Here is a 25610-nt window from a genome sequence, read left to right as displayed (position 1 = left end):
ACCTACACAATATCTCATAATTCCTGTATGCTCAGTAGAAAATCAGAACAGTCCAGGAATCCATATTCTCTCACGTACGTATGATCAGCACGGCTGGTTTGCAACAATGAGCTGAATACACAAAGGTTGGACAGATTCCAGGTATCCAACAATTAGTAATCAGAGACCAAATAATTTATTTTTATTCTTTGCAGAGGTCATTGTTTCAAATTATGGAGACGTCCGACAGCCTTTGAATAAATGAGGTAGATGAGCATTTTCACAAGGCCTGTCAGAGAACAAGGCAGCCAGTCAGGGGCCAAGATGTACGACCTCAGCAAAGTTTACTCCTCGCTTTGTACGGCACAAACAAAACACTAACATTCTCCTCACTTTGCCTGCTTTGCCCATTTGAAGTTCCCAATTAACACTGAAAGTCCTTGGAGAGATCAGATGCCCACAATTATCTGCTTGTTCTTTGATGGTTCAGGCTCGCCATCACTTCCAGTGGATGCACATTAAAAACATCATTGTAGGTCTGCACACAGCACAATGAGGCAGGACGGTGTTTCGTGTGGATCCTTCCACTGGGCAACCCAGAAGTAATGAGTGCAGATTGAAGGTTTGGGTCATTTCACTCACATTCCAATGCACAATGCTGCCAAGGCACTGCAAATTCGCATCAGAGATTTGCTGCTTTCAGAAAGATGTCAATGCCAGGCACGTTTTGGCATCCTCAAAAAACGTACTTCTATATTTGCATAAAACACATTTTAGGAATGAAAATGTGAGCAAAAACAAATACTTTATGCACACATCCATACACGTTTATTAGCTATATAAAGAACATATCGTAGACTTTTTTTGTGTTTTGCTAAGCCTCCTGTTGTCTTATGGTCATTTTTGACCCAGGACAGGTAAAGAATACGTTATAAATATATAGTTTTGGGTACTGGAACCAAACATTGAGACCATCAAAACAAACAAAATAAAGAAAATGTATTTTATATATTATTGTTTAGGAGAAATACAAATTTTAAACAAATTGTTCCTTCCATTGTCTTAACGGGTCAATTTTGACCCATATGGAAATAACCAGTTGTGACCTTTCACCTTCTGACTTTCTGGATGTTTTACAGCTTAAAATAGTTTTTTTGTTTTTTTGTACATTTGTGAATCAAATCTGACCTTAAAATAAAGAAAAACAAAAAAGTTCAAAATAAGCTGTTAGCCCCATACTGTTCTCTTGCTTCCCCACCTGCTTCATTGGGTCCTCCATCTTTCCCACAAATTGCATTCTTTCCCCCTAAACAGGGTTTGCACCCACATGCACATGCCCACACAAACAAACACGCTTAAAGATTATTTTTATTTTTTTTTTTTAACAGGTAATATGTTAGTAAATAAGTTTACTATCTTGATTTTATATGTTAGGGTACAATGGGGCTAAAGGCCCCCCCAGTGGTAAAAGACCTATTGGATGTTATTTTCTCCTAAAATATCAGATGGCAGAAATATCTATTATGGCACCTTCCTAAACACTGCAACATTATTTAATTTTTTTACATTAGTGGGAAGGAATGGATTTGTTGAAATGGACGTGCAAAGTGGGCCCATTTTGACTACTGGAAAAGGCAATAGAGAATAATTTGTGAAATAGGCATGTACTAAAATTGTTACTCCATGAATATTCAGAATGAGACATTTATGGCCTTATCATTATAATATTTTATTGTGGTCCAAATGTTTCATTAAGAGGGGTCTTTAGTGCCATTGTACACTAATCAGAATTTATGCATTTTGAGAGGTTTACAATACGGGTTAAAATGACCCAAAGGACAAAAGGAGGGTGCAGTTTCCTAAGACAATAAGACTAAACTAATTATAATTACTGCAGACTAACCAAACCCCTATCCCATAGAGTAAACATTTCACCTTTTTAGACTAATTAATATATATATATATATATATATATATATATATATATATATATATATATATATATATATATATATGGTTGTGGGGAGGTTATGGGGACAATTTTGTCCCCAAAATATAGCTATTTAGCATCCTCTACCCCATCCCCAAACTCCAAAATATCTTTGCCAGTGGTAAGAAAGATCATTCTCTCCCTCTTTTTGATGTTCAAATACAAGCCAGTTACAGAACTGGGAATACACTAAATCACAGGGGCACCCTCTCTCAGAAGGCAGAGCTGTTTGCATTTGGACGTCACTATTTGTGGGTACTTGATGAGATGTGACAGCCCAACTATAACTCACCAAACTCTGCATTTTGGTGCATTTTCCAGCCTTACCCATTTACAATGGTTCAGTGGAGATTTCTTTATTTCTGCACAGACAATGGTCCCCTTCTTTATAGCTGTCTCGCTCTCTCTCTCTTTCTCTCTCACACACACGAACACACTCTTGCTCGCTGTCACGCGCATTTTAATGGTAATTAATGACATCACTGCAAAGCGAGGGGAATAAAGGCTGAGGTGCGTTTGTTTGCTGTGTGGACCGTGGGAACCCCGAGCCTCTTGAGAGTGGCGATACTCGCGCTGGAACAATACTCACGCTGTCGCTTCTCTCCCAAACACCCCCTCGCACTCCTTACTGCCCTAGATTCTCCCTCTCTCTCCTGCGGGCTGTGCTGGAATCGGCTGCCCTCTTTCTGCCTGGTGCTGTAGCGCACCTTCTCTAGAAACATTCTCTGGCCCTTATGTGTGCGCTCGAAGTTAAACCACATTAAAAAAAAAATATATATATATGTATAAAAAATAATGATATTATATATATATATATATATATATATATATATATATATATATATATATATATATATATATATATATATATAATTTTTTTGGCTTTTTAAATTAACACACTCAACTAATCACAATACGATTAGTCAAACACGTATGACCAGGCCCGGTTCTACATGGGTGCTAAGCACCCTCAAACGAAACTTAGAGCACCCTCATTTGCAGACCAGGGAAACTGCTGCCCACGGGTCGATTTATCATGAACGTTTTTATTTGATCTTTGATTTATCTGGCTTTGGGACCTATCGCGCATCCATAAGCTTTTAATATGCCCAGGGTTGCCAGACAATAGATGCAACACCCCAAACAGAGATTTATACTTGCACAAATAGGAAATATTTCGCCTTGTCATGCAATCTCATGTGAGTGTTAAATTGAATACTACATTACCACTGCACTGAAGTATGGTAAAATAAACAATTAATAATTGTACTCAGCCTTTATTCAGTTTTACAAACGCGTGATAGAAATGTAGCAGCAAAACTTCAAGCAAGCGCAGAATGGTCCCATCAGAATACACTTCAGAAAATTGTGCATTATTCATTGAGTGCATTACTACTTCTGGGATTAAAAGATACAACTATGCAGAAATTTTTATCTTCTCTCTTCCATGTTCTACTTAACAGCTGATGTGGTCCCTGTACCAAAACAATTGCACACTTCTGCTCAATTGAATATGTAAGTCTAATGTTGTAAATTGGCAAGCAGATTTCCTTGAATCCCATCAAACACACAAAAATCCCTGTAGTTTGTGAATACACAACTGCTGCATCAAAACTTATAAACGTGTATGATTGTGCAAATCAGTATGTCCGAATCTGCAGGTGCAGCATTTTGCTGTCATTTTCAGCGACAGATCATGTGAAAAAAAAAACGAAGCAATAAATGTTTCGTACATAAAAAACTGTTTTAGTAGCATTTAAACATGATTTAATATATTTAAAAAAATTTGTAATTACGATGCATCTCCACTTTATACAGAGCACCCCCACAATTTTCAGAAGTACCCTCAGTGATTTTTATCTGGAACCGGCCTTGTGTATGACACACAAAGCATTGAGAAACTCAAAGAGTCGGCGGCCACCAAGAGTAAACAAACTTGTAGCTGCTAGCCTGCTAATTAGAAGAATGTGCTTATTTTCTAATTCCCTTAACAGAACTTACATAAAAGCAGCAACATATCCTCAAATCTCCTCTCACTCCAGCTTCGGGACACAGCACCGCATGGCACACACACCCAGTGTAAAGACTATATCCTGCAGACACAGTTTTTGTAAAACAGCCCTGACAAAAGTGTATCTCCGATCGTGTTGTTGTTTTTGTTGTTGTTGCTAGTGTATTGCGCATGCAAACAACGTAAGAAGAAACATTACTTCATCACAGGGGTATTTGTAGGTGTGAATGCAAGGAGGAAAAGTCTCTTCAGGAATGTAGTTCCTCTGAAATATTGTCCACACAGAAAGTCCCTCTTGGGCAGGGTCCAAGCGGAATAAGTGGAAATTAATTTAAGCCAGCTACCTGGCTAGATGGTGTTTGTTCAGTGTCATGTATTAAATAGCAACAATTAGTTAGATAACATTCTTCGATCCTCTATTAGTCATACATCTTCTCATCATCCAAATTTGTAGGTCAGAATTCACAAAACTTGAACTCTGGTAAGCAACAGAATGTGAAATTTCTTTGCATGAGCTTGCGTTTCCGGTCACCTGTGTTTGGATGCATATAAATAAAAGTGAATGGAACACAAATGCTAGTGTGTGACTGCAGGTTAACCCATGCTCAACCTGGGAGATAGTGCCTTGCCTAAGGAACTGATGATTGTATTTGAAGATTTATTCCTTGCAGGGATCAAACCTGAAACTTCCAGTTTCCTACACTGTTCTTTAACCACTGGACTACAACCTCAGGTATCACAGTTGTAGATGTTTTTGGATGGTTATGTGCTTGATTGGAGAATAATACAATATACAAGGCATTACATTTCCACCTGAATTTTCATGTTTCTCTCTCTCTCTTTTATTTTATTAATTTTTTTAGCTGGCTGTCCAGTGCAGCTTTCAAGGCAAACTACAGTCCTGTCAATCAACATTCGGCCTGGGGCCAGAGGTTAGTAATCAACTCTCACTTCACTTTAAGGTTCACAGACATGAGTGGACACTCCCCGTAGGTCATATTCTTTAATAGTATAGTCTGCACTCTGCAACATGGCAGCCACGTAATCACCAACTACTACACCCTAATGGGACATCCTAGCGTTATGTCTATAACCATAATTACAGCCTTTCAAATGCTTTGCCACTGAGCTCAGGAGAAATGTGCTGGACCATTGCCATATCTTGAGTGGTGAGAGGAAAGGTACCATTTTATGACAGGATTTTTTTTTTAAAGGATCTTTAAACAGAGGGATCGTTTTACTTTTCTGAAAGCATATGACTGCGTTAGATAAAGCGGTTACACAGTAAATGGTGTGAGATGTGTGAATTAGGAAAGACATTGATTCTACACAGAGGTGCTGTGTCACAGTCATTCATTGTTATATACAGCATGTCTTTATAATCCGTATTTGATCTTTAATTTGAACACACAGTTAAGAATCACTACTAAAAATAATATTGAAGTTGCATGTCATTTTGCAGGGATTACTGACTGTACAGTGTAATGCTGATGCTGGCATGATGAAAAAAATAACCCAAATGCAGTTCATTAAGACTCTACATTTAAAGCAGAAAAGCAAGACATGACATGAATCAAGATCAATCCATTACTACCTATCAATCTAATCTTTAAACAAAAAAGAAAACAAACTCACCCAGAAGAAACCCTTTTACGTTGAACAACCCAAGACAAATGACAATGCAAATATAAGGGCTATTCATACTGTGGCTAATGAGCTAACAAGAGACAGTTGTGAACAAACTAGTGAAGCATAACTAAACAAAGAAAAACCACTTTCAAGATAAAATACAAACCATGAAAAAACCCCAGACAACCACAAATATTAAAGACTCCAAAGCCCCTTACAATAAAAGTGAATATAAATTTTATAAATGAATCTTTACTCTTCTAATACGCTGTCTGGTAATGTTATTCACGTATATCAGGGGGTTATATCAGGTTATTCACCATCTGATTCCAATAAGGTTATTCACAAAATAGCTGTCCAGGGGAGTCTGGTTCTTTTCGGGACCCCCGTAATTTACACCGTGCATTTATGTACAAGGTTCACGGTAAGGATGGGAACTGTAAGGAACTGAACGATTTTGATTCCGATTCCTCTTAATGATTCCGGTTACTTAACAGCTCCAGTAAGGATTCCAGTAATTATTTTAGTAGTTTAAAAAATATATATATAATTATTTGGAAATGAGAAATGTAATTCGTATTGTATTTACTGCCCTCTGTAGTCTGTAACAAATCTTTTTGTAAAAGGTGTGTTTGTAGATTTTTTGAGACATAAATACAATGTTAAATAAAAATCTAAATAAACAAAAAATGTGATGGCGTATTCAGTTTATTCTTTTATAAAATTCCACTTATTACAACAACATTTGTTTATCTTTTACTACACATTGTCATATGAAGTCAGTAACTACACTGCTTGATTAAAGTCTCACCGATCTGAAGTACAGTAACATTAGGCTACACAGTAACATTTCCAGTGACAGCTGAGACCTTGTTATGTAGTCTAATGTTATACTTCAGGCTAGTAAGACAGTTCTCTTTTCATTTTGAGTTGGAAATTCATAACTTGCACTGGCTTGATTACTTTTATTCACCTTATGCGCCAGAGAAACCAGTGCACAGCCATCTTGAAAATCTTGTCTTTGATCTTCCAGCCTAGCGGTTGCTAGATATCTGTGGTGTTGATGTCAAAGAGTAATATGCTGGCAAAGTGGATTTACATATTGTAGAGTTGCCAGAAGTTATCATGAGTATTGTAAAGTGTTCAGAGAACATAATAACAACTGGAAGGAGAGGCAGAAGATTTTAAAACAAGAGTGTTTCATTTTTAAATCCACAAGATCCTACCTTCATGCTGTGGACGTAATGATATGGCTCTGTCCCCATGAAACTTCAAGAGACAACACGAAAGTCATTAAAAATATATCCGTACTACAACTCTGGCCATCTATAATTCACACATCACGTTACAGTTAAAGTGAGCAGATTTTTACATCTCAAATCCAGAAGATGGTGTGCTGCTATACAGGCAACATACACACATACAGTATACATGTAAAACTGCAAGTTTATTTTATATTCCGTGTTCAAGAAATGTAACTTACATTGAAGCATTTAGAAAAATGTGAGGTGACAAATTAATTTCAAATTAGCTTCAAAGAGTCACAAACTTGCTGCAGTCTTGCCGCAAATTCGACACTCATTAATTTTTGACTAAACCAGAAGTGGCGTATGTTTCGTGCTGTAAATTCAAAAGAGCCGGCTTATAGAGTCATTTGTTCGGGAATCAAAATACACTGGTAGCGCTGTGTGTTTTACGCTCTAGACTCAGTAGAGGAATGGCAGTGGAAACACTGTCAGAGTATTTTAGTATAGTATTTTAGTACAGTGTTCCATCCGCATCGGTGGAAAATTGCACGTGGGGGAATACTTAATGGAACCAAAAGTCATGAAGATTATACAATTCCGGTATTTTTTAAAGAATGGAACCGGTTCTGAACAAGAATGGCCCCAGACCCAACCCTAGTTCATAAAGTGGCTTATTGCAAGAAAGCTGCTTAAGACACAAAAGTGCCACTTGCGTTTACATGTACTGTGTTAGCAGCTAACTCTGAAGCCCAAAAGATACTTCGGTCAGACGCGAATCAGCAGAGTGCTCGAAACTGCACATACTGAGCGTGCAGTATGTGCATGCGCTTGCCACAAGGTGGCAACACTCACTTGAGACATTGCTGTCACTAAGAAGTGCTAAAAGATGTAATCACCGTTAAACAACAGGAGACGAAGGTGGAAATAACAACAGTGGATATTCACGTCAAGAGCGCATGTGTGAAGAGATCAGGAGATACCTGCGTTTGCATAACTCGCGTCTGAAGTAATATATAAATGTCTTTATGTGTCGGAACTCCTGAAGAGAAATAGTCCAGTATCTCATAGCAGACATAGTGCACGTGTCAACCGCAAAATATACTTTGAAAGGCAAGCATTTGACTGTATGCAGACGCTAAGCATGGGCATCAAAACTGAAGTATACTCTGGGCTTTAATGGTGCATTCCAGACAACTCGGAACTCTGAATTTTCTCACCTTCTTCTTGGAAATAATGACTGGAACGCCACCTGAAGTCAGACATCCTATCAACCCCAACCTCAGCAAGAAGTGTCATCTGATGCCACTTCCAAGATGGCAGTGAACAACGAACATAGCGTGGAGTTGGGTTTTGTGAAACATAAAATCAAACTTTTTAGTATTTTCACTACACGAACATGCAATAAACAACAAATAAACAAAATTATATTAAGAAGAATTGTTTTTGTATCAATCAATGCCTATGCTTTCACATATTTTGCTCGTGAACAGCTAATAGATAGCAAGCTAGCTAGCATCTGGAAGACTATGGGTGCCTTCCATTCAGAAGCGAACTGCAGTAAACTTCACCTCTACTCAGCCCTATTACCTTCAAAGTCTTTAACATCCACTGTAAGAGCACTGAAACGTGTGGGGCTCATTTGGAACTCACTTTTTAAGACCTTTTTTTTTATTTTTTATTCTGTTTAAAGCAATCTTTTAGCATGACTATCATGATTGTTCTCCCTTCGAAGTGCCCTTCAGTGGCTGATTTATCCTGTTCGGAGCACAGGTGTGCATTTGGCAAGTGTCCTTGTGACCATGATGTGTTATTGACACCTTTGCGAGAATCGGATGTGATGTTGAAATGTTTCACAACAGCAAAGACGATATAATGTCATCTCCCTGTAACACTTGTGTTATTAATGAATATGGCATCTGAGGAAGACTAGATGTCAATTATGGCCATCAAGATTTCTTTCATTAATTTTAACAAGAGGATTGTTTCCTCATTTCTCCAGAAATGTTGACTTGTTGAGATGATTTAGCTGCATCTGGTGATGGAGTGATGCTGTCTTTTCCACGCACACTCTTCAAAAACCTAAAAAAACGCTACTTATGTGTTTATATGGTCACATTGCCATGTTCTCCAATGGAAACCTAGGTGTGTTAAGTTACTTTCTTTAAACTCCTTAAGTGACGTAAGGAAAACAGGGTTCGTCTTTACATGATGTTTCTGATTTTTTTTTTTAAGTGGTATAAATGGGGTCAGTGATTCATTGTGATATTCCTTTTTTGCCTCCAAGCCAAAACAGGGTCTAGACAAAACAAATGTAAACACAGAAAACAAAACAAAAATTTTTCTGTATAATGGAATGTAGACAAATATGTTTTGTGGATACTGTAGATATTGTACTGTAGCCTACCATGGATGAGTAGAAAAATATACCTCTCTTTGAGAGGAATGCCTTGAAATCTACCTTGAAAACCTTGATTTCTACTTTACACTTGGTACTCCAGAGTGTTCTGTAAATGTCTGTTGATTATGAAGGCCATGAAATGCATTTGACTCCATACTCTTATTCATGTAACCACTCTTGAATTTGTTTGGCAGTGATTGAGAGCATCTTTAACAGCATGCACCTTTCGTGTACAAGGACTCCTTAGCTTTTATATAACTATGCAAAGCAACCATTAGTCCCAGTGACCCCCTCAGGTAAGCTTTATAGATATCTCATGCTTAACAGTTGGCAATGCTAAATAATTCTGCATCCAGTGCATCCTTAGACTTCTCCAGATGCAAAGCCATTAGGATGGAAAAAGCAAGGTAAAAGATGACTCATTATTGCATGCTTTTTTCCCCACTGCTCAGAGGTCAGGGTATTATGCTTCTTACAGAAGACTCTGCATCTCAGTGCAATAATGGAGGATACCAACACCTTTTGAATGGCAGTCTTTCCAAAAATTCCTGCTTTTTTGAAGCTCACAATGTGCTGTAGTAAATTGCTTTGCTCCTAGGCCTGTCTTTGTGTTTCTGTCAGACACTTATGATGTATAATGTCTGAAGAAGAGATTAAATGTTCTGTCGTAACGAATACAGTTCAAATATAATCATGCATATAAATGATTGCAATTGCAGCACTGTGAAGAATCTTATGATACATACATAACCCAAAATGCTTGGGGGATTACAACGTGACAACAGCTTCATTTCGATGGTTTAATTTCAGCTGCCTTGTGAGAATTCCCATGGATTTAACACAATGGAAGGCATGTCAGAGATGCAGTCTAGTCTACCAAGTGGCAGATTAGTTGCCTCAGACTGACTTTTTTGACCCCAGTGTCTGGGATTTCGCAGTGTCTAGGTGTCCAATGGTAGTGGGAGGCAAAAGCATACACTAGGTGTCTGCTTGAAAAACAGAAATCTGATCACACACTGTTTGTGATGTCAATTGAGTAATGTGACTCCACCCCTCCAGCTCCACCCATCTTTGTCTGACATTCCATGGACTTGAACATGGCGCAGTCTGGTTTCAGACAAGAGTCTGTCTGGAATGGTGTGTGTTAATAGGCTCTTGAGGACGGATCTCCCCTCAAGCTTCCTATACGGTGCTGTCTTGTTGAAGCAATAATCTGGGAACCCCAAGACTGTTCCCAGGGGTCTCGGGGCCTCATTTGTTCTTCGTTTCTCAGAGCTTTATGCAGAGATATGAATATGCATGGGTTGACAATGTACTTGAGCTGCTTTGCTTTATGCCCTGGATAGTTAGTATTTTGAGGCCCCCTACAGACCATTCTCAGGACCCTGATCTAGAAGCAAGAGAATGTCTGGGGACAGATTTCTACATGTTTTTTGAGTCACGTAACAATCAGTTAGCTTGCCAGTAACAGCAAGAAAATAGCATATTCCAATATTACTTCTTCCAGTTCAAGTGTTTTGTGGTGCAATTTGAGGAAATAAAAAAATATGGCCAGCTATGGTGGCCACTGCAGTTTATAAATAAATAGCAGGAAAATCGGTCCTGCCCATATTCAGCCTAGTGCATTCAAAGCAACCCTTTCTGTTTTACCACCCAGTGGGTCTGGGGTCCCCTTCACAGGGAGCTGGGTTCAACATGAGGTACACAACCAACCTGTCATTCAGAGGACTTCGGGAGAAAGAGATGTTTCGACCAAGACAACAATGCTGCCAGACTGCATATCGTGCACTCCTCCACTTTTGGGGGGTGGAAATGAGGATACAAGGGGTTACCAAGGCATTTGGGTGGAAACAACTTGTTTCCCTTCATTTTTTCAAATATTTAAGCACTGCTTTGTCCAATATACTGTATATTCAGTTAAAAATATTAGCTGTTTTGCTAATATTAACATTTCTAGACATAAAACTTCTTGTTATGTTCAGTATACTTTGTTTTTGCAATACACATTTGAACATTTAATATCAAAATATGAGAATTGGAGGACATTTAACTTATCAGTTCGCATTTGCTTTTTACAATATAATAAATAAATTCTTATTTTAGATACAGATGTTGGTTCCACTGTTTTGTGTTATTTACTTAAGCAGTTTTACACAACCAAGGCAAGTGTGCTTAGCTTTTTTTAGGACAAATAAATGAAAAAAGACTGAGCTGGCCCTGCTCAGCAGTATTCACCTTAAATTGAGCATGAAAATAACATGTTCTCCACAATCCCAAAAACACTTCAGGCAAAAAGAAACTTTATGTAAGAAACTTGCAATAATGCAGCTAATGATTATATCCCTTCTTTGCATATCACCTTTGCAAACACATCTTAAACAGCAGCAGATGGTGGAACAGAGGGAGAGAGGTGTTTCCTTTGGTCTAGAGCTTTTTGTTTGACAGCTTGCCCTGTAAGTCTATCCCTAGTTCAGACCTCTCTGCTTTTCTTCTTCTTGGTCAGGTAGCAACCCTTTTTCCATGACCACTGAGTGAAAATAATTTGTCTCTGTCTGTGTCATTCCACAGAGGAATCAATCAAAGGAGCCAATCAGTTTATTCCAACCAATTATTCCCATTTTGCCCCGAGCACTGGCTTAAAGGAGCTGGTCATAATCAATGGTTCCACATTGTAATTATTTGTAATTCTAGTGCTGATGTGGCTTAAGATCCACATTTAGGGGGCTTGTCACTCTCAGGGTGGGAATGAAGTGCAGAGAGCAGGAAAGACTACCGTCTCCTTAAACACAGCAGATGCGTTCATCCATTGATTCCATCCCTCTGCCATATTGGACTTTGCACAGATGATAGAGAGGCTGGGGAAAAGGAGGATTGGTCCAGAGAAAAATGTGAGATATAAGCCACTGAACGTGTTAATGAAGAGATTAATTTCTCCAGATCAATACACTATATTACTATAGTTTTTTGAAGGAAGGAAGGGAGGGAGGGAGGAAGGAAGGAAGAAAGGAAGGAAGGAGGGAAATAAAGAGTGAAGTAATATAGGAAGGAAGGATGGAAGCAAGGAAGGAAGGGAAGGAGGAGGGAAATAAAGGGTGAAGTAATAGAGGAAGGAAGAAGGCTTGTCTTGATGTCTTGAAATTGCTACTGATATGCAGTCAGATATGCTCATATTTGTGTTCAACATTTCTTAACTAAATTGAAATTCTCTGTTCTTTTCAGCTTTTTGCTCTTTCGCAGCCACAAAGATTTAACTTCAATCTTAAAAATGTACTTTAATCTTTCTTCATATCTTTTGAAACTTAGAAACTAAATTTAACGCTTAAACAGGATCTTAGATGAGAGCTCAAGCATTATTAAGTGTTTCTGGATTCTGTGACCGATTCTGCTTAAAGGCCTATCAGCACAGATGTACCAATCACCCAGAGCCAGTCAGCACTAAAGAGTGATATAATTATCAGGTCAGGAGGGGATAGACTGCTGAATGAAAGACACCACCTTTCCTCCACCCCCCACCCTCACTGCCCACCATTATACCCAACCAACAACAGGCCAATTTGTCCATGAGGCCCTTGTACCCACACTCCCTGCCGAGTTATTTAGCTCCTCTTCTGCACTTCAATGGCAGGTACTGATTAGAGGGGCTGCAATCGTCCTCCCGGTTCCCTTTAAAAAAAAAAAGAATGAAAAACTAGCCCCCTTCATCCTGGCAATCTTTAATCTGATTACAGGCTTTCTACAGCTTTTCAGACAAGACCAGCCATGTAGGACAATGGCAGGCCAAGTGGTTCCACACACAGCCTCTGAGCTATGTGATCCAAGTGTGGATCTCTGGGCGCTCTAACTCCGCTGGCAGTTCCTTTCAGAGTAAACTATGGCTGGGTCTGCCCACCTTCCCGCCTGTCGGCCTGCTCCCCTCACACAGGGGATTAACGTGAACATCTCTGTTACAGGAGTGACACCCTCCTCTCTCCCCCCCCCAATGTTTGATTAGGGAGACAAAGAGATTTGACCCCAACTCTCTTGCTTTCAGTCGTTCAGCCTGATGCTGCAAGCAGTAGATCTATAACTGCATGCTCCACCCCCTTGTCCTCATCCCCATGGGAAAGCTGCCCATATTCAGCGGACATGCCGCCCTGCTCCACTGCTGCCTGTCTCATTACAAACTTGTAATCCCTCAAACCTGAGTGAGCTGTTGCAGTTCTTCCCTGTTGAGTTTTATTTAGTTTGACTTACTTCAAGGAGGCTTAAGAATGCAAAACTGCCCAAAAAGGCACAGCAAAACATCGAGCAAAAGTATATCCATTTTATGTAAAGAACACTGGAGATTTTGGAGGTGAATGGGGGATAGGGGGAGGGGATGCCACAATGGTGGTGAGTTTGGCCTATTTTTTCATTGCGAAAAGTGAAAGGTTATCTATTATTCACCTACGAATAAAACATTGGCTAGTACCACAGGACACTTGTTTTTGGCACCAAATCTGTCAAGTCTGATTAAAGAGTTGTTAGTAAGGTTGGTTAGTTGCTCACCCCAGACATATTGTATTATTGCTGTGTATTATGAGTATTATCTGCAAAGTATCTGTCAGCTGTCAAAACCAGACATAAATTCCCTATAAAAACAATGAACACGAAGCCATGTGCAAACTGAAGTGTCATTCATAAAGATATGAAATGCCCTCTCAATATAACATCATCACAGTCCTGCTGTCAGTCGTTCACAAAACCAGTGCGAAGTTCATTAAATGTCACAGTGATGCAGGAAATGAACCAACTGACCCCATTTGACCCTTTACAAGGAGTCTATTTCCATTCGAATGGAAGAGTCTGGCCTGAGGTTGACCAAAAGCATGCTAACAGATGACCAGCAGGTCAATTAAAGACCATTTTGTTGTGATTTTGACAGGCTATAGATAACAGTTAAACACAGCATGTGGATTACACAGTATTCTACTGGATTGCATTGTATTCTTCTACTACTTATAAGATCAAAAGCTACCCCAGTGACAAAATGCTAAATACTGATGAAGAAAAAAACCTCAACCAATATTGCATTTAGCAAAACTATAGAATTGTTGTTGTGCTTTATTGGAACGTGACCTTTAAAATGCCACTTTTATTGGAACTTCACATTTATTTTGTAAGTGTAGTCTATGATCCGTAACAGATTCAAGAACACTATGAATCACTTTTCTGTTTGCAAAAACCAAACTAAGAAGACCAGTTTGTACACTGTGTTGCTGGTGCTTTGCAGTTCCTCTTTATTCCTGTCAGGGTAACTCCTGAATTATGACGTCACTCGTCAAACAGGGCTACCGTGTGGCAAATAATGAAATAAAGAGCAATTGATCTCTTAAAAAATCAGGAACTGCGGAAAAACGTGACTTAAAAGTTTATTAATAAAAATGATGTTTTCCTTACAGATCAGGAGTTCCTGTAAGTTTCATTACATTTTTGACTATTTGAATATACATTAAACTAATGATCTGATATGAATGAAACGTAATCTAATTAATGAAAGTAGTCATAATAATATTTCATTATCTATAATTTATAGTTAATATAATTTTATTATACATATAATAAGATTATATCCTTTTTGTTATCCTTGCCTCTTAGACACGTCTACTGTTCTTTTCCTCTCTATTACATAGCGCCATCGGTATAGGGCCTGCATAGGTTGAATTATTACAATGGTACAACATTATTACAACAGATACATTCACTAACACCGATCCATTTGTTTAAAAACAGCGGTAAAGTCAAAACAAACGAATATTTCTGCAACGTCCTGTCAAGACTGATGTTTAGCCATAGATGGGGTACATACAGTAGCCTACTAGTTTATATTGGCAAGGGTTTTATTCGTTTAAATATATCAAAACATTGATGGTTTGGTAAGAAGAGAGCTTATAGGCAATGTTCGGCACAAATAAAAAATTAGACTACAAAATTAAAATTACAAAACTGTAATTGTCTTTATTTATGTTTAAGAAATATAAGCATAATAACGGGAAGTTTTTTGTTTTTAAAACTTTTAATGGACACCAAACAGACGTTCGTAACATGATTAATAAAAAGAAAAACAAAGATGTTTACATGTATTAACAAACTTAGTTTGTAACCCATTGAGGTAAAAGATAGTGACATTGTCTTTTTACAACATTTATATATAAAAAAAAAAAAAAGGAAAGAATATACATTAGGTCATAAAGAAAAACATTTACACGCTGTCCATAATGATTTACATAATCAAATATAGCTAATAGTTTAAAATAGAGGAATATTTAAAAAAAAAAAAAAAAACTCACTTTACTATATTTACACTTCAAAATAACAATAGATAAATAACTATTAACACGTTCATAATATCAAAATTGTAATATCTAGCGTAATTACAGTTCATTAACAGAGCAGCACATATGCCTACAGTATAACAGAATAGGCCTATATTTCATTCTTTATACATAACACGTGTATATACTGCAACTGTTGACTTTAAGTTAACTTGAGGACTTTAACGTGCATGTAAATGAAATTGAACCAAGACCTGCCCCTTGTACTCTACCTACTGGGCTTCAAGGGTATTAGGTTTACCTCACAAAGGTATTACAGCGACTCTTTTGTCTTGAGCACAGACTAGATTAAAACATCGTTCGTCTCTTCAAAAATATTTTTTTCATTAGGACGTGATCGGGTTTATCTTGCGTCATAAAGGCATCATGCAGTCCTTAATTCTTGCTTCAGCTTTGTTCCACAGTGAAGTTATGTTCCGACCTGAATGGTAAATCAAAATAAATAAATACAAATAAAAACATTAAAGACAAATAGAACAACGAAAGCCTATAAAGCCTATAAAGCCCTTAATGTTTATGCAGAGATAAATAAATAGATCTCAAATGACAAAATCAGAATGTAAGGAGGCTGAACTGACGTTTAATCTAGGTAATTTACATGAATATAAAGTTTATTTCGTTAGTGAAAGTGGACTGTGCAATTAAGGGCTATATCAGCAAGTTGCTAAGACCAAGCTTAAAATCTCTTGTGTGGTGGTGCAGTGCCATCTTGTGGTGATCTACTAGAATGCAACAAACTCACTATATTTTCACTACATAAATATTCACTCCGAACCCATTGTCGTGTTCAGTGTACCTTTACAATAGATTCTAATATCAAGAATAATTGTAAAAAAAAAAAAAATTAATTAAAAAAAAAAAATTCAACACATTAACACATTTCCGTGTCCGAGTATATCCTTACATCCTGTCTGGATTTTTCCCGATCATATTGCTGTTGTACTGAAGAATGGGAGGGATGCTCTCCTCATCCTCAGGCACCTGTAATGGATGATTTGAATCATTAAATGCCCTTTTCACACTCTGCTGACCAAAATAGTCAAATCTGATGACAAATGTTTTCATTTTCCGTTCAACACGATACTTTCTTTCACATTAGCCTTAGTTTACTTTTGTGTACTTTCTCGATTGAACTCTATGATGCCACCTAGTGTTGAAACGATTAAACACAAATTTAACTCACCTCCCAGTACACCTCATCGTCGAAGCAATTATCATCTGACGGGTCTCCCCAGATTGGCAATCTCAGAATAAAACCTATAGAATATTTTATATTATTTATCTTCATACAGCCGTAACGTTTTATATCCTTTAAATTCGTAAAATAAACGAATAAATACGTTATTTAAAATAATTTAAATAATAATACAAATTTAATAGACTCTAACCAACTATAGCGCCGCCCACGAGGCCAAAGGCGAGAGCTACACAAAGTCCGGCAGCCTGGAAACCTCCTTGCGTGCTCGGTGTCCTCTTTGCAAAATCCCCTTCAAAATCAAAGGTATTTACCAACCTGTAAAGGTTAAAAAAAAAAAAAAATCACACATATATATATATCAGCATGACAATACAGCACAGTTTTCAGTGTTATGTTGCTTTCATACAAAAGTTCTTTAAACAAGAATGTGAATATCGAGTAATTGACATTTCTGACGCAATGTGGTGTGCAATTTTGTTTTTCCTCCACCTAGGAAAATAGTTTCAAAAGAAATCTGTGTAGTGAACACGGACGGAGTGATTCAAACAGTTTGGCACATTTCAGTGCTGTACTGTCTGAAGGGGTTTATTTTGCGATAACAACCGGCTGACTGTCCATAATTCTGCTTTTTACATGGCTACTAAACGAATAGGTGAACAAATGGACATAAATAATTGATTTGCATTAAAACTTTGTAATTATGCGAGACAAAAGAAACTGCAGAACAGTTAAATTACACAAATGGTTTGCACCGGAGTTCTATTTGTTTTTTATTTAGTCTAGCTTCTCGTTATCCAGCTTATTACAAGACTACTTGCCAAATAACGGAATAAATGGACATAAAACATATGCGTTTAAATTATGTAATTACGTGAGAAGGATGACATCGCTGAACAGCTAAATTCCACCTCCAGCTTGCGTCTGAGTTCTGTTCATGTTCTGTTAGTGTTTATTTTGTAAATAATGACTGTTTGGCTGCTCATTATCCAGTTTATCACAAGACTACTTGCCAAATTAATTACAAAAAATGGACATGAAACTGGTTTGAGTTTAAATGATTTTATTAGCTTACTCATTGAGTCTGCACAGTGATCCGAAAAGTAGGAAAGATGAATCGCAAGACCCAGATGAGCGGTCTGATATGTCTTAATCCCCCAATGTGCAGTTGTTACTCAGAAATATCAGACCGCTAGATGGCACCATTGATCAATCAGAATCGAATATTCCATAGACCCGTGTAATAAACAAAGTTAGCACTCTTGGAACACTGCTTGTCCAGTCAAATTAGCGGAATGGAGATAACACCAAAAAGACAACGGTGTTTTCGAGTTTGTTTGACCTTATTGACATTACCAAACAGTCTAGAGCCACACTCACCCCTCTTGTCCATAGACACCCTTACTGGCAGTGGCCGCTGTGATGGCACCAATAACTCCTCCAAGAACACCAGGCATAGCATGCAGGTTGTGGATGCCACAGGTGTCTTGAATCTTCAGGTGCTTCTCCATGAAGGGCTAAAATGGAAAAGCCGCATGTTTTGGGTTGTAAATTAATCTGTTCATGCTTTGCTGCTGATGTTCTGATGTAATTTACCTGCACTTTTGTAATACTTACAGTGATCACCAGGTAGCCAAAAGTTGACAGTATACCACAGCAGAAGCCCACAATGAGTGAACCGTAGGGTGTGATCATAAACTCGGCCGCTGTTCCCATGGCAACTCCCCCAGCCAGGGTAGCATTCTGGATATGTACCTAAGTTGCACAAAGCAGAAATGTCACAATCCAACATACAGATAGCTGCAGATAGCTGATGTCATTGTGACATAATGAGGTGTGGTGATTTACCATGTCCAGTTTACCCTTCTTGGCTGAAAGGCTAGATATGGCAAATGTAGTTAGAACAGAGGCAGCCAAGGCCAGGTAGGTGTTTATGGCTGCCCTATGTTGGCCATCTCCATGGTCTGCGATGGCAGAGTTGAAACTAGGCCAGAACATCCAAAGGAAGAGTGTCCCTGTATGAGGAAAACATCCTTAGACAAAAGACTGGATTTTTGGCAAGTACACTGTAAAAAGTGGTCACCTGCAAGTGTTACATTTAGGAGCTATTTCTACCTGATCTAAACCTTGAAAATAGTTTTGTTGTTGTAACCTAATGTATTCTGATTGATTCAGTGATTTTAAATAATGTTTTTGACTTGAATAAAATCAGTTCCTTTAGATGTTACCACATGAAGTGGATTTTTAGGTTAACTTTTTTTTCAGATTACCTTATATATTAATAAACTTTATCTAGAGTTCTACGCCAAAATTATGGTGGTTGAGTTTTTCCAAATTTCCATGTAATTTCCATTCATTTCGAAGGTGTACGTGGCTTGATTCATGTGTCCTTCACGAAGACGAATCTACCCATATCATCGGTGATGATCTAGGGGTGCTTCAGCAATGCTGGAATTGGGCAGATTCATCTTTGTGAAGGACATCAATCAAGCCAAGTGCAAGGTTATCCTGGAAGGAAACTTTCTTCCTTCTGCTCTGACAATGTTCCCCAACTCTGAGGACTGGTTTTCCCAGCAGGACAATGCTCCATGCCACACAGTAGGGTCAATCAAAGTGTGGATGGAGGACCACCGGATCAAGATCCTGTCATGGCCAGCCCAATCTCCAGGCCTGAACCCCATTGAAAACCTCTAGAATGTGATCAAGAGTAATATGGATGGCCACAAGCCATCAAACAAAGCCGGGCTGCTTGAAGTTTTTGCGCCAGGAGTGGCATAAAGTCACCCAACAGCAATGTGAAAGACTGGTATAGAGCATGCCAAGACGCATGAAAGCTGTGATTGAAAATCAGGGTTATTCCGCCAAATATTGATTTCTGAACTCTTCCTAAGTTAAAACATTAGTATTGTGTTGTTTAGTGACTCCAGCCAGGTCTCCTAAGCAACCAAATTGGCCCAGTTTACATGGAGTAACCTCCTCGCGGTCGCTATAATGTGGTTCATTCTCGGTGGGGTGCGTGGTGAATTGAGCATGGTTGCCGCGGTGGATGGCATGAAGCCTCCACATGAGCTATGTCTCTGTAGCAACGCACTCAACAAGCCACGTGGTAAGATGTGTGGGTTGACGGTGTCAAATGCGGAGGCAACTGGGATTCATCCTCCGCCACCCGGACTGAGGCAAATCACTACGCGATCGCGAGGACTTAAAAAGCACATTGGGATTTGGGCATTCCAAACTGGGAGAAAAAGGGAAAAAAAAAAAAAAATAATAAAAAAAAATAAAAACAAACTATTGTGTTGTTTAAAAAATTTATATGAACTTGTTTTCTTTGCATTACTCGAGGTCTGAAAACACTGCATCTTTTTTGTTAATTTTGACCAGTTGTCATTTTCTGCAAATAAATGCTCTAAATTACAATATTTTTATTGGGGAGAAATGTTGTCAGTACTTGATAGAATAAAACAAATGTTAATTGTACTCAAACACATAGCTATAAATAGTAAATCCAGAGAAACTGATAATTTTGCAGTGGGCTCTTAATTTTTTCCAGAGCTGTATATGTATATGTACATATTAATGGTCCTAAACTTTATTTTAGCAAAATATAGTTCATAATTTCTACTGTTAGTACTCTTGAGATTCACCGAAATATTTACAAAAGATATAACTTACCAATCATAGCAAAGACATCAGAGTGGTAGACAGAGCCACTCAGGAGCTTGCTTTGGTTTAGTTTTGGTCGATAAAGTATCCATGATATTGTTAGGCCGAAGTATCCCCCAAAAGTGTGGATGACCATTGAGCCGCCAGCATCTCTAACCTATGAAAGTTAAGACCAATTAGTTTGATCATCTAGAATCCCTACATTTTTGTTAAAATGTTCAGGACCTGGTCTTGCTTAAACAGAACATATTCTTGTTAAAGTCTTGTTAAGGTGGCTACTCACATGGAGAAGATCAAGAATGATGTATTCCTCAACTGCAAATAATGTTATGCCAAATAGAGTTAAGACCATCAGTTGCACTGGACTAACTTTTCCAAGGAGAGCTCCATATGCAATAAGACATCCAGCCACACAGAAGTCGGCATTTATGATACTGATTAAAGAAAGATGAGATCAGTGTATTAATACCACAATTGCCATGCTCGTCTATCTGTTACCAAATTTAAATGTCCATGGTTCATGGTCTGATATACAACTACAACAGCATAAAGTCACATAATCTTAAAAAAAGGTGCAAAACTTACTTCTCAACTCCAATCTTGATTGTGCCATCGACAGGGTCCAGAGAGTGGAACCAGCCCTGCATGAGCAAAGCCCATTGAAGGCCAAATGCGGCAATGAGAAAGTTGAATCCGACCCCACCGAAGCTGTAGCGTTTCAGGAAGGTCATGAGAAAGCCGAAACCGACAAAGATCATCACATGCACGTCCTGAAAACCTACAAAGCGAGGAGAAAAAGGGTGGACAAGGTTTAGGGATGAAGGTGCTGTATAACAGAATCGTAAACTCCCCAATTTAACTCTAAAGCACTCAACCTTAAATGTTAAAGAGTTTTAAGGAGAGGCCTCAACAAAACTTTAGCTCACATTGTTGGTCATAGAATGGCTGATTCATGTACAGTATGTATTATGAATTAATTGTTTTTTAATAGCAATAAACCTGTGGACACAACTTGGGTACTCACTTGGGTATCTGTAGTAGAAGTCGTTTTCAATATCGCTTGTGATGTTCTTCTTATGTTTGTGCTCAGACCAGTGCGCGTCTGACTCTTCATTGTAACGCACAAAGAGTCCAAACAAGATGATCATGGCAATTTGCCACACAAAGCAGACTGCAGGCAGGCTGATTCGGACATCTGGGTTTTTCTCTCGACACCAGAAACTTCGACAGCAGTTCCCCATGTTGAAGTTGAGAGATGACCTGTTGGGTGAAACTCTCTTGTCTGGAGATTGTAATTGCTGCTGTTGGCTGCAGCTGTATTTATAGCTGGTAATCTGTAGGTGTGTCACAACTCAAATGTTGCAGGTGTACCTCCAGTAAATGAAAAGAGGGTGGCAGTGACAATCACCTGACAAGAAGATTGATCATTATCTTGTCTGGTGTATGACTTCTTTTTTTTTATTTATTTTTTTTTTTTAAAGAGGTCACAGTAGTCAGTGGTTCTGTCCATAACACCTGGACTAAAGACTACTTCTTTGACAAGTGCAGGTCTTCCTCTGGTCTGGTATTTTCTCTTCATTTTTCTGTGTCTGTATTTTTTTTTTTTTATGTTGGCCACAGGACTTTGGACTTTGGGAACAGGTTTTATATATAAACTGAATTAGATTGAACTTCTGTGCAAATTCAAACTCATAAATTAGGAAAAGTCAAGACAAACATGAAAGTAATGCTCAGATGCTCTCTATCTGAGTTTCTGAATAATTCGTTTCAGCATTTAAGTCATGCACATATTCATCTATGTGATTCCTGATCTTCTGACTGAAAGTACAATTGTAGATTTTCTTTTTCTATATAAAAGGAAAGGTTTATAATGTTCTTGGGGCAAATTTTTAATGTTTTACTCTCAAAGAGATAAAGGAGTGACCATGACAAGTTTAATAGTTAATATCAACCTTCTTTTGAAGGAATTCAACTCATAAGTCAAAAGACACATCTAAACAGCCAATATCTCAGTGATTGACACTGTTCTCTCTAGGGTACATACCAGAGAGTATCAGCGCTTTTTGAAGTGCCTGAGCTGTTGTGTTACATAATGTGATGACCTGTAACTCTACTCTACATTGCTATGACCTGGTAAGACACTCAAGTATGATTTTTTTTATTTAACGTACAACAAAAGAGAATTAAATATTCAGAATTGTAAAACATGCTATTGTAACTACTGCATTAAAGGAAATAACAGCATAACAGAAAGTATCTTGTCATCAGGAACATTATTAATTGCATACCTGGTTTTAATAGTCAGTAGCTAATGCAACTGCTAAATTACATATATTATTATATAAAATATTGTAAAGCAAATAGCAAAAATACAAAAATGCATTTACACATGCAGACACACACTGTATATATATATATATATATATATATATATATATATATATATATATATATATATATATATAAAATTACATCATGAATTGCGTAAATGCATTGTTGTATTTCTGTTTTGCTATTTGTTTAAATTCATCATTGTTTAATTATTTTTTTCTCATAGTGAAAAGTCAAATTCAAGATGTGGAGGGCAGCAGGTTGTTCAAAAAAGATATTGAGGTATTAGCATATTTATTTTATTTCAGTTTTTGAACAGTGGGAGTAGGGGGGAATTCCTGTACTAAAAATAATTCATGGATTAAAAATAATGAGTTCAAAGTAATCTCTGTCTTACTTTTGAAAACTAATTAAGCAGGAATTCTGACTGGTTCGCACCAAAAACACCTTAAAGCCATTAACTCTTTACATTTATGGACTAAAACAAATTCTTCTTCATTTTCTTCATTTTTAAAAAAAAATCTTTTAATTTATTTACTTTTATTGTTTCATGTATTTATAATAGTTTTAGTTTGATTTTATCTTTATGTTTTTAATTTAATTGTTTATTTTATTGGAAATGCTTTACAATAAGGTTGAATTTAGGGATGCAACTCACCTTTCAGCTAAAGTAACCTTTTCTGAAGCCAGTTTGCCCAAATTGTTTGGTAAAAATGTCTACATTTTCTACATCACTTGAAAGGGTTAGTTTAAGTAAAAAAAAATAAAAATAAATAAAAAAAGCTTTAAAGCTTTAAATACATCAAACAAATAAACAAAAAATATACAGTACTGTGCAAAAGTCTTAGACACATAAGATGTTTTAAAAAAAAAAAAAAACATTTGTCTTAAAATAGTTATTTATATCTTCAGCTTTAGTGTGTCATTAGGAAATATAAATTTTAGACTCACAAACATTACTTTTGCAAATAGAATAGAATAGAAGAACAGGGAGCCCTGCAACAGATGTCATAGCCCCCCACTGAACATCGAGTCAGTCTGGGATTTCATGAAAAGACAGAAGCAATTGAGACAGCCTAAATAGATAGAAGAACTGTGGTGAATTCTCCAAGAAGCTTGGAACATCCTATCTGCCAACAACCAAGAAAAACTGTGTCCAGGTGTACCTAGGAGAACTGGTGATGTTTTGAAGGCAAAGTTGGTCACACCAAATATTGATTTAGCTTTTTTATGTTTACTGGACTTTGTATGACATTAATAGATAAATGAAAACTATTTATGGCATTCGTTTTGAAGACATCCTTACTATGCAACATTTTTCACAAGTGCCTAAAACTTTTGCACAGTACTGTACATCTGGAACACCTGCTATGACATTCTCACCTTTTTCACCTCTAATGAGTTTGCATCCCTGTTGTTAACATTAGTAAATCCATTAGGTATCATACAATAAAAATGAACAATATTCAACAATATTTAATAAACAGCATTTATTAATCTTGGTTAATGTTTATTTATATAACTACAATTGTTCATTGTGAGTTCATGTTAGTTCATAAAGCATCAACTAATGTTAATGTATACAACACATTTTTAATAAAGTAATCAATATGTGTTATATTGTTTAATAACCAAGATAAATACATTCTGTAAAAGTATTGTTTATTGTTAATCCAGCTAGTAAGCAGTTAATTACTAATGCAGTTAATGAATGCAAAATTACTGTAAAGTGTATTATTTTACTTTTATTTAATGTTCTATAAAAGACCCATGTTTCTATGATTATATATTTTAAAAAAAATAATAATATTGATAAACTATTTTTTTTTAATTATTTGAAATAGTTTACAATCAGAGCAGTCAATACTTTAAATATTTATAAGGCAGCACAATTTGCCTCAACCAGAATGCCTTGACAGAAGGTAAATTTATATAGTCTAAATGATAAAACACAACTTCTGGTAAATGCTACTGTATAATGTGCTTTTATCTCAGAATTAAAAAAATATCAAAGGAAACTCTTTATTGCATCATGGCTTAACCTATAACTTTTGTAAGCATGTATCCAAGTAAGTTCCCTCATAGACCAAAGTCAACCTTATGTCCAGACAATAAGAAAGGGGGAGTGTCCAGTACACATCTTCAAGGGCGGTTAGAGAGCACATGGTTATTGCAGAGTTTCTGGAGGTGTGTTACATAAAAAAATATATATATATAAATAAATAAATAACAGGTAAAAAAGCATGTGACATAAGTGTGGCCAACAGATCTTCATCAGGGTGGCATTCCAAAGATAGCAGGAATCACATGACCATTCCTGGCCTTTGCGATCTGTTGCTAGTACATTCCATACTGACAACAAAAGGATCTCACATGACTACCTGTCAATCAAATACAAGGAAGCTTTCAGCAATGTAACAGCAGATTCTACCTGCAGATAATATTTGATTTTCTTTGATAATTATGTCACTACATATTTGTCCATATAAGTTTAATAACCTTTTAAAACAGTTGACAGTTCAACTTAAATGTATCTGATTAAATATAATTTACATCAAGTTCATTAACATTTAATGAGACTGTATTTCTTAAAGTATGAATAATGCTAGTATTCATTGCCATGCCTTTTTAACTTTTATCACATTGCTAGGTCAAACGCATGGATGTAAATTTGAAAATGTCATGCTTTTCTGTTTGCAGCCTCTACTGTATACTTGTACAGCTAAATGCATTGATGTTGCTCTGTGCAGTTTTTCCAGAGTTCAGAGTTCAGATAAAAGGTGACTAAAGATAACTGTAGTCACAACTGTTTCT

At 37.2% G+C, this 25610-nt stretch overlaps 1 protein-coding gene across 1 annotated transcript; it reads right to left on the bottom strand.

The window, feature by feature from the left end:
* Positions 1–15247: 15247 nt before the first annotated feature.
* LOC127446698 (ammonium transporter Rh type C 2-like) lies at positions 15248–21740 on the bottom strand. The gene is made up of 11 exons (XM_051707845.1): positions 21490–21740; positions 21051–21243; positions 20749–20899; positions 20475–20622; positions 18651–18817; positions 18420–18557; positions 18183–18319; positions 16996–17120; positions 16791–16864; positions 16512–16588; positions 15248–16028 (listed from the first exon to the last, which is right to left on the bottom strand). Exons 1-11 carry the CDS (start codon positions 21704–21706, stop codon positions 15995–15997), a joined length of 1461 nt encoding a protein of 486 aa, XP_051563805.1. The 5' UTR covers positions 21707–21740; the 3' UTR covers positions 15248–15994.
* Between the last annotated feature and the right edge of the window lie 3870 nt (positions 21741–25610).

This window comes from Myxocyprinus asiaticus, chromosome 1, assembly GCF_019703515.2.
Source record: "Myxocyprinus asiaticus isolate MX2 ecotype Aquarium Trade chromosome 1, UBuf_Myxa_2, whole genome shotgun sequence".
NCBI lineage: Eukaryota > Metazoa > Chordata > Actinopteri > Cypriniformes > Catostomidae > Myxocyprinus > Myxocyprinus asiaticus.
The sequence above is the reverse complement of the archived record's forward strand: the minus strand, read 5'-3'. Positions and strand labels throughout refer to the sequence as shown.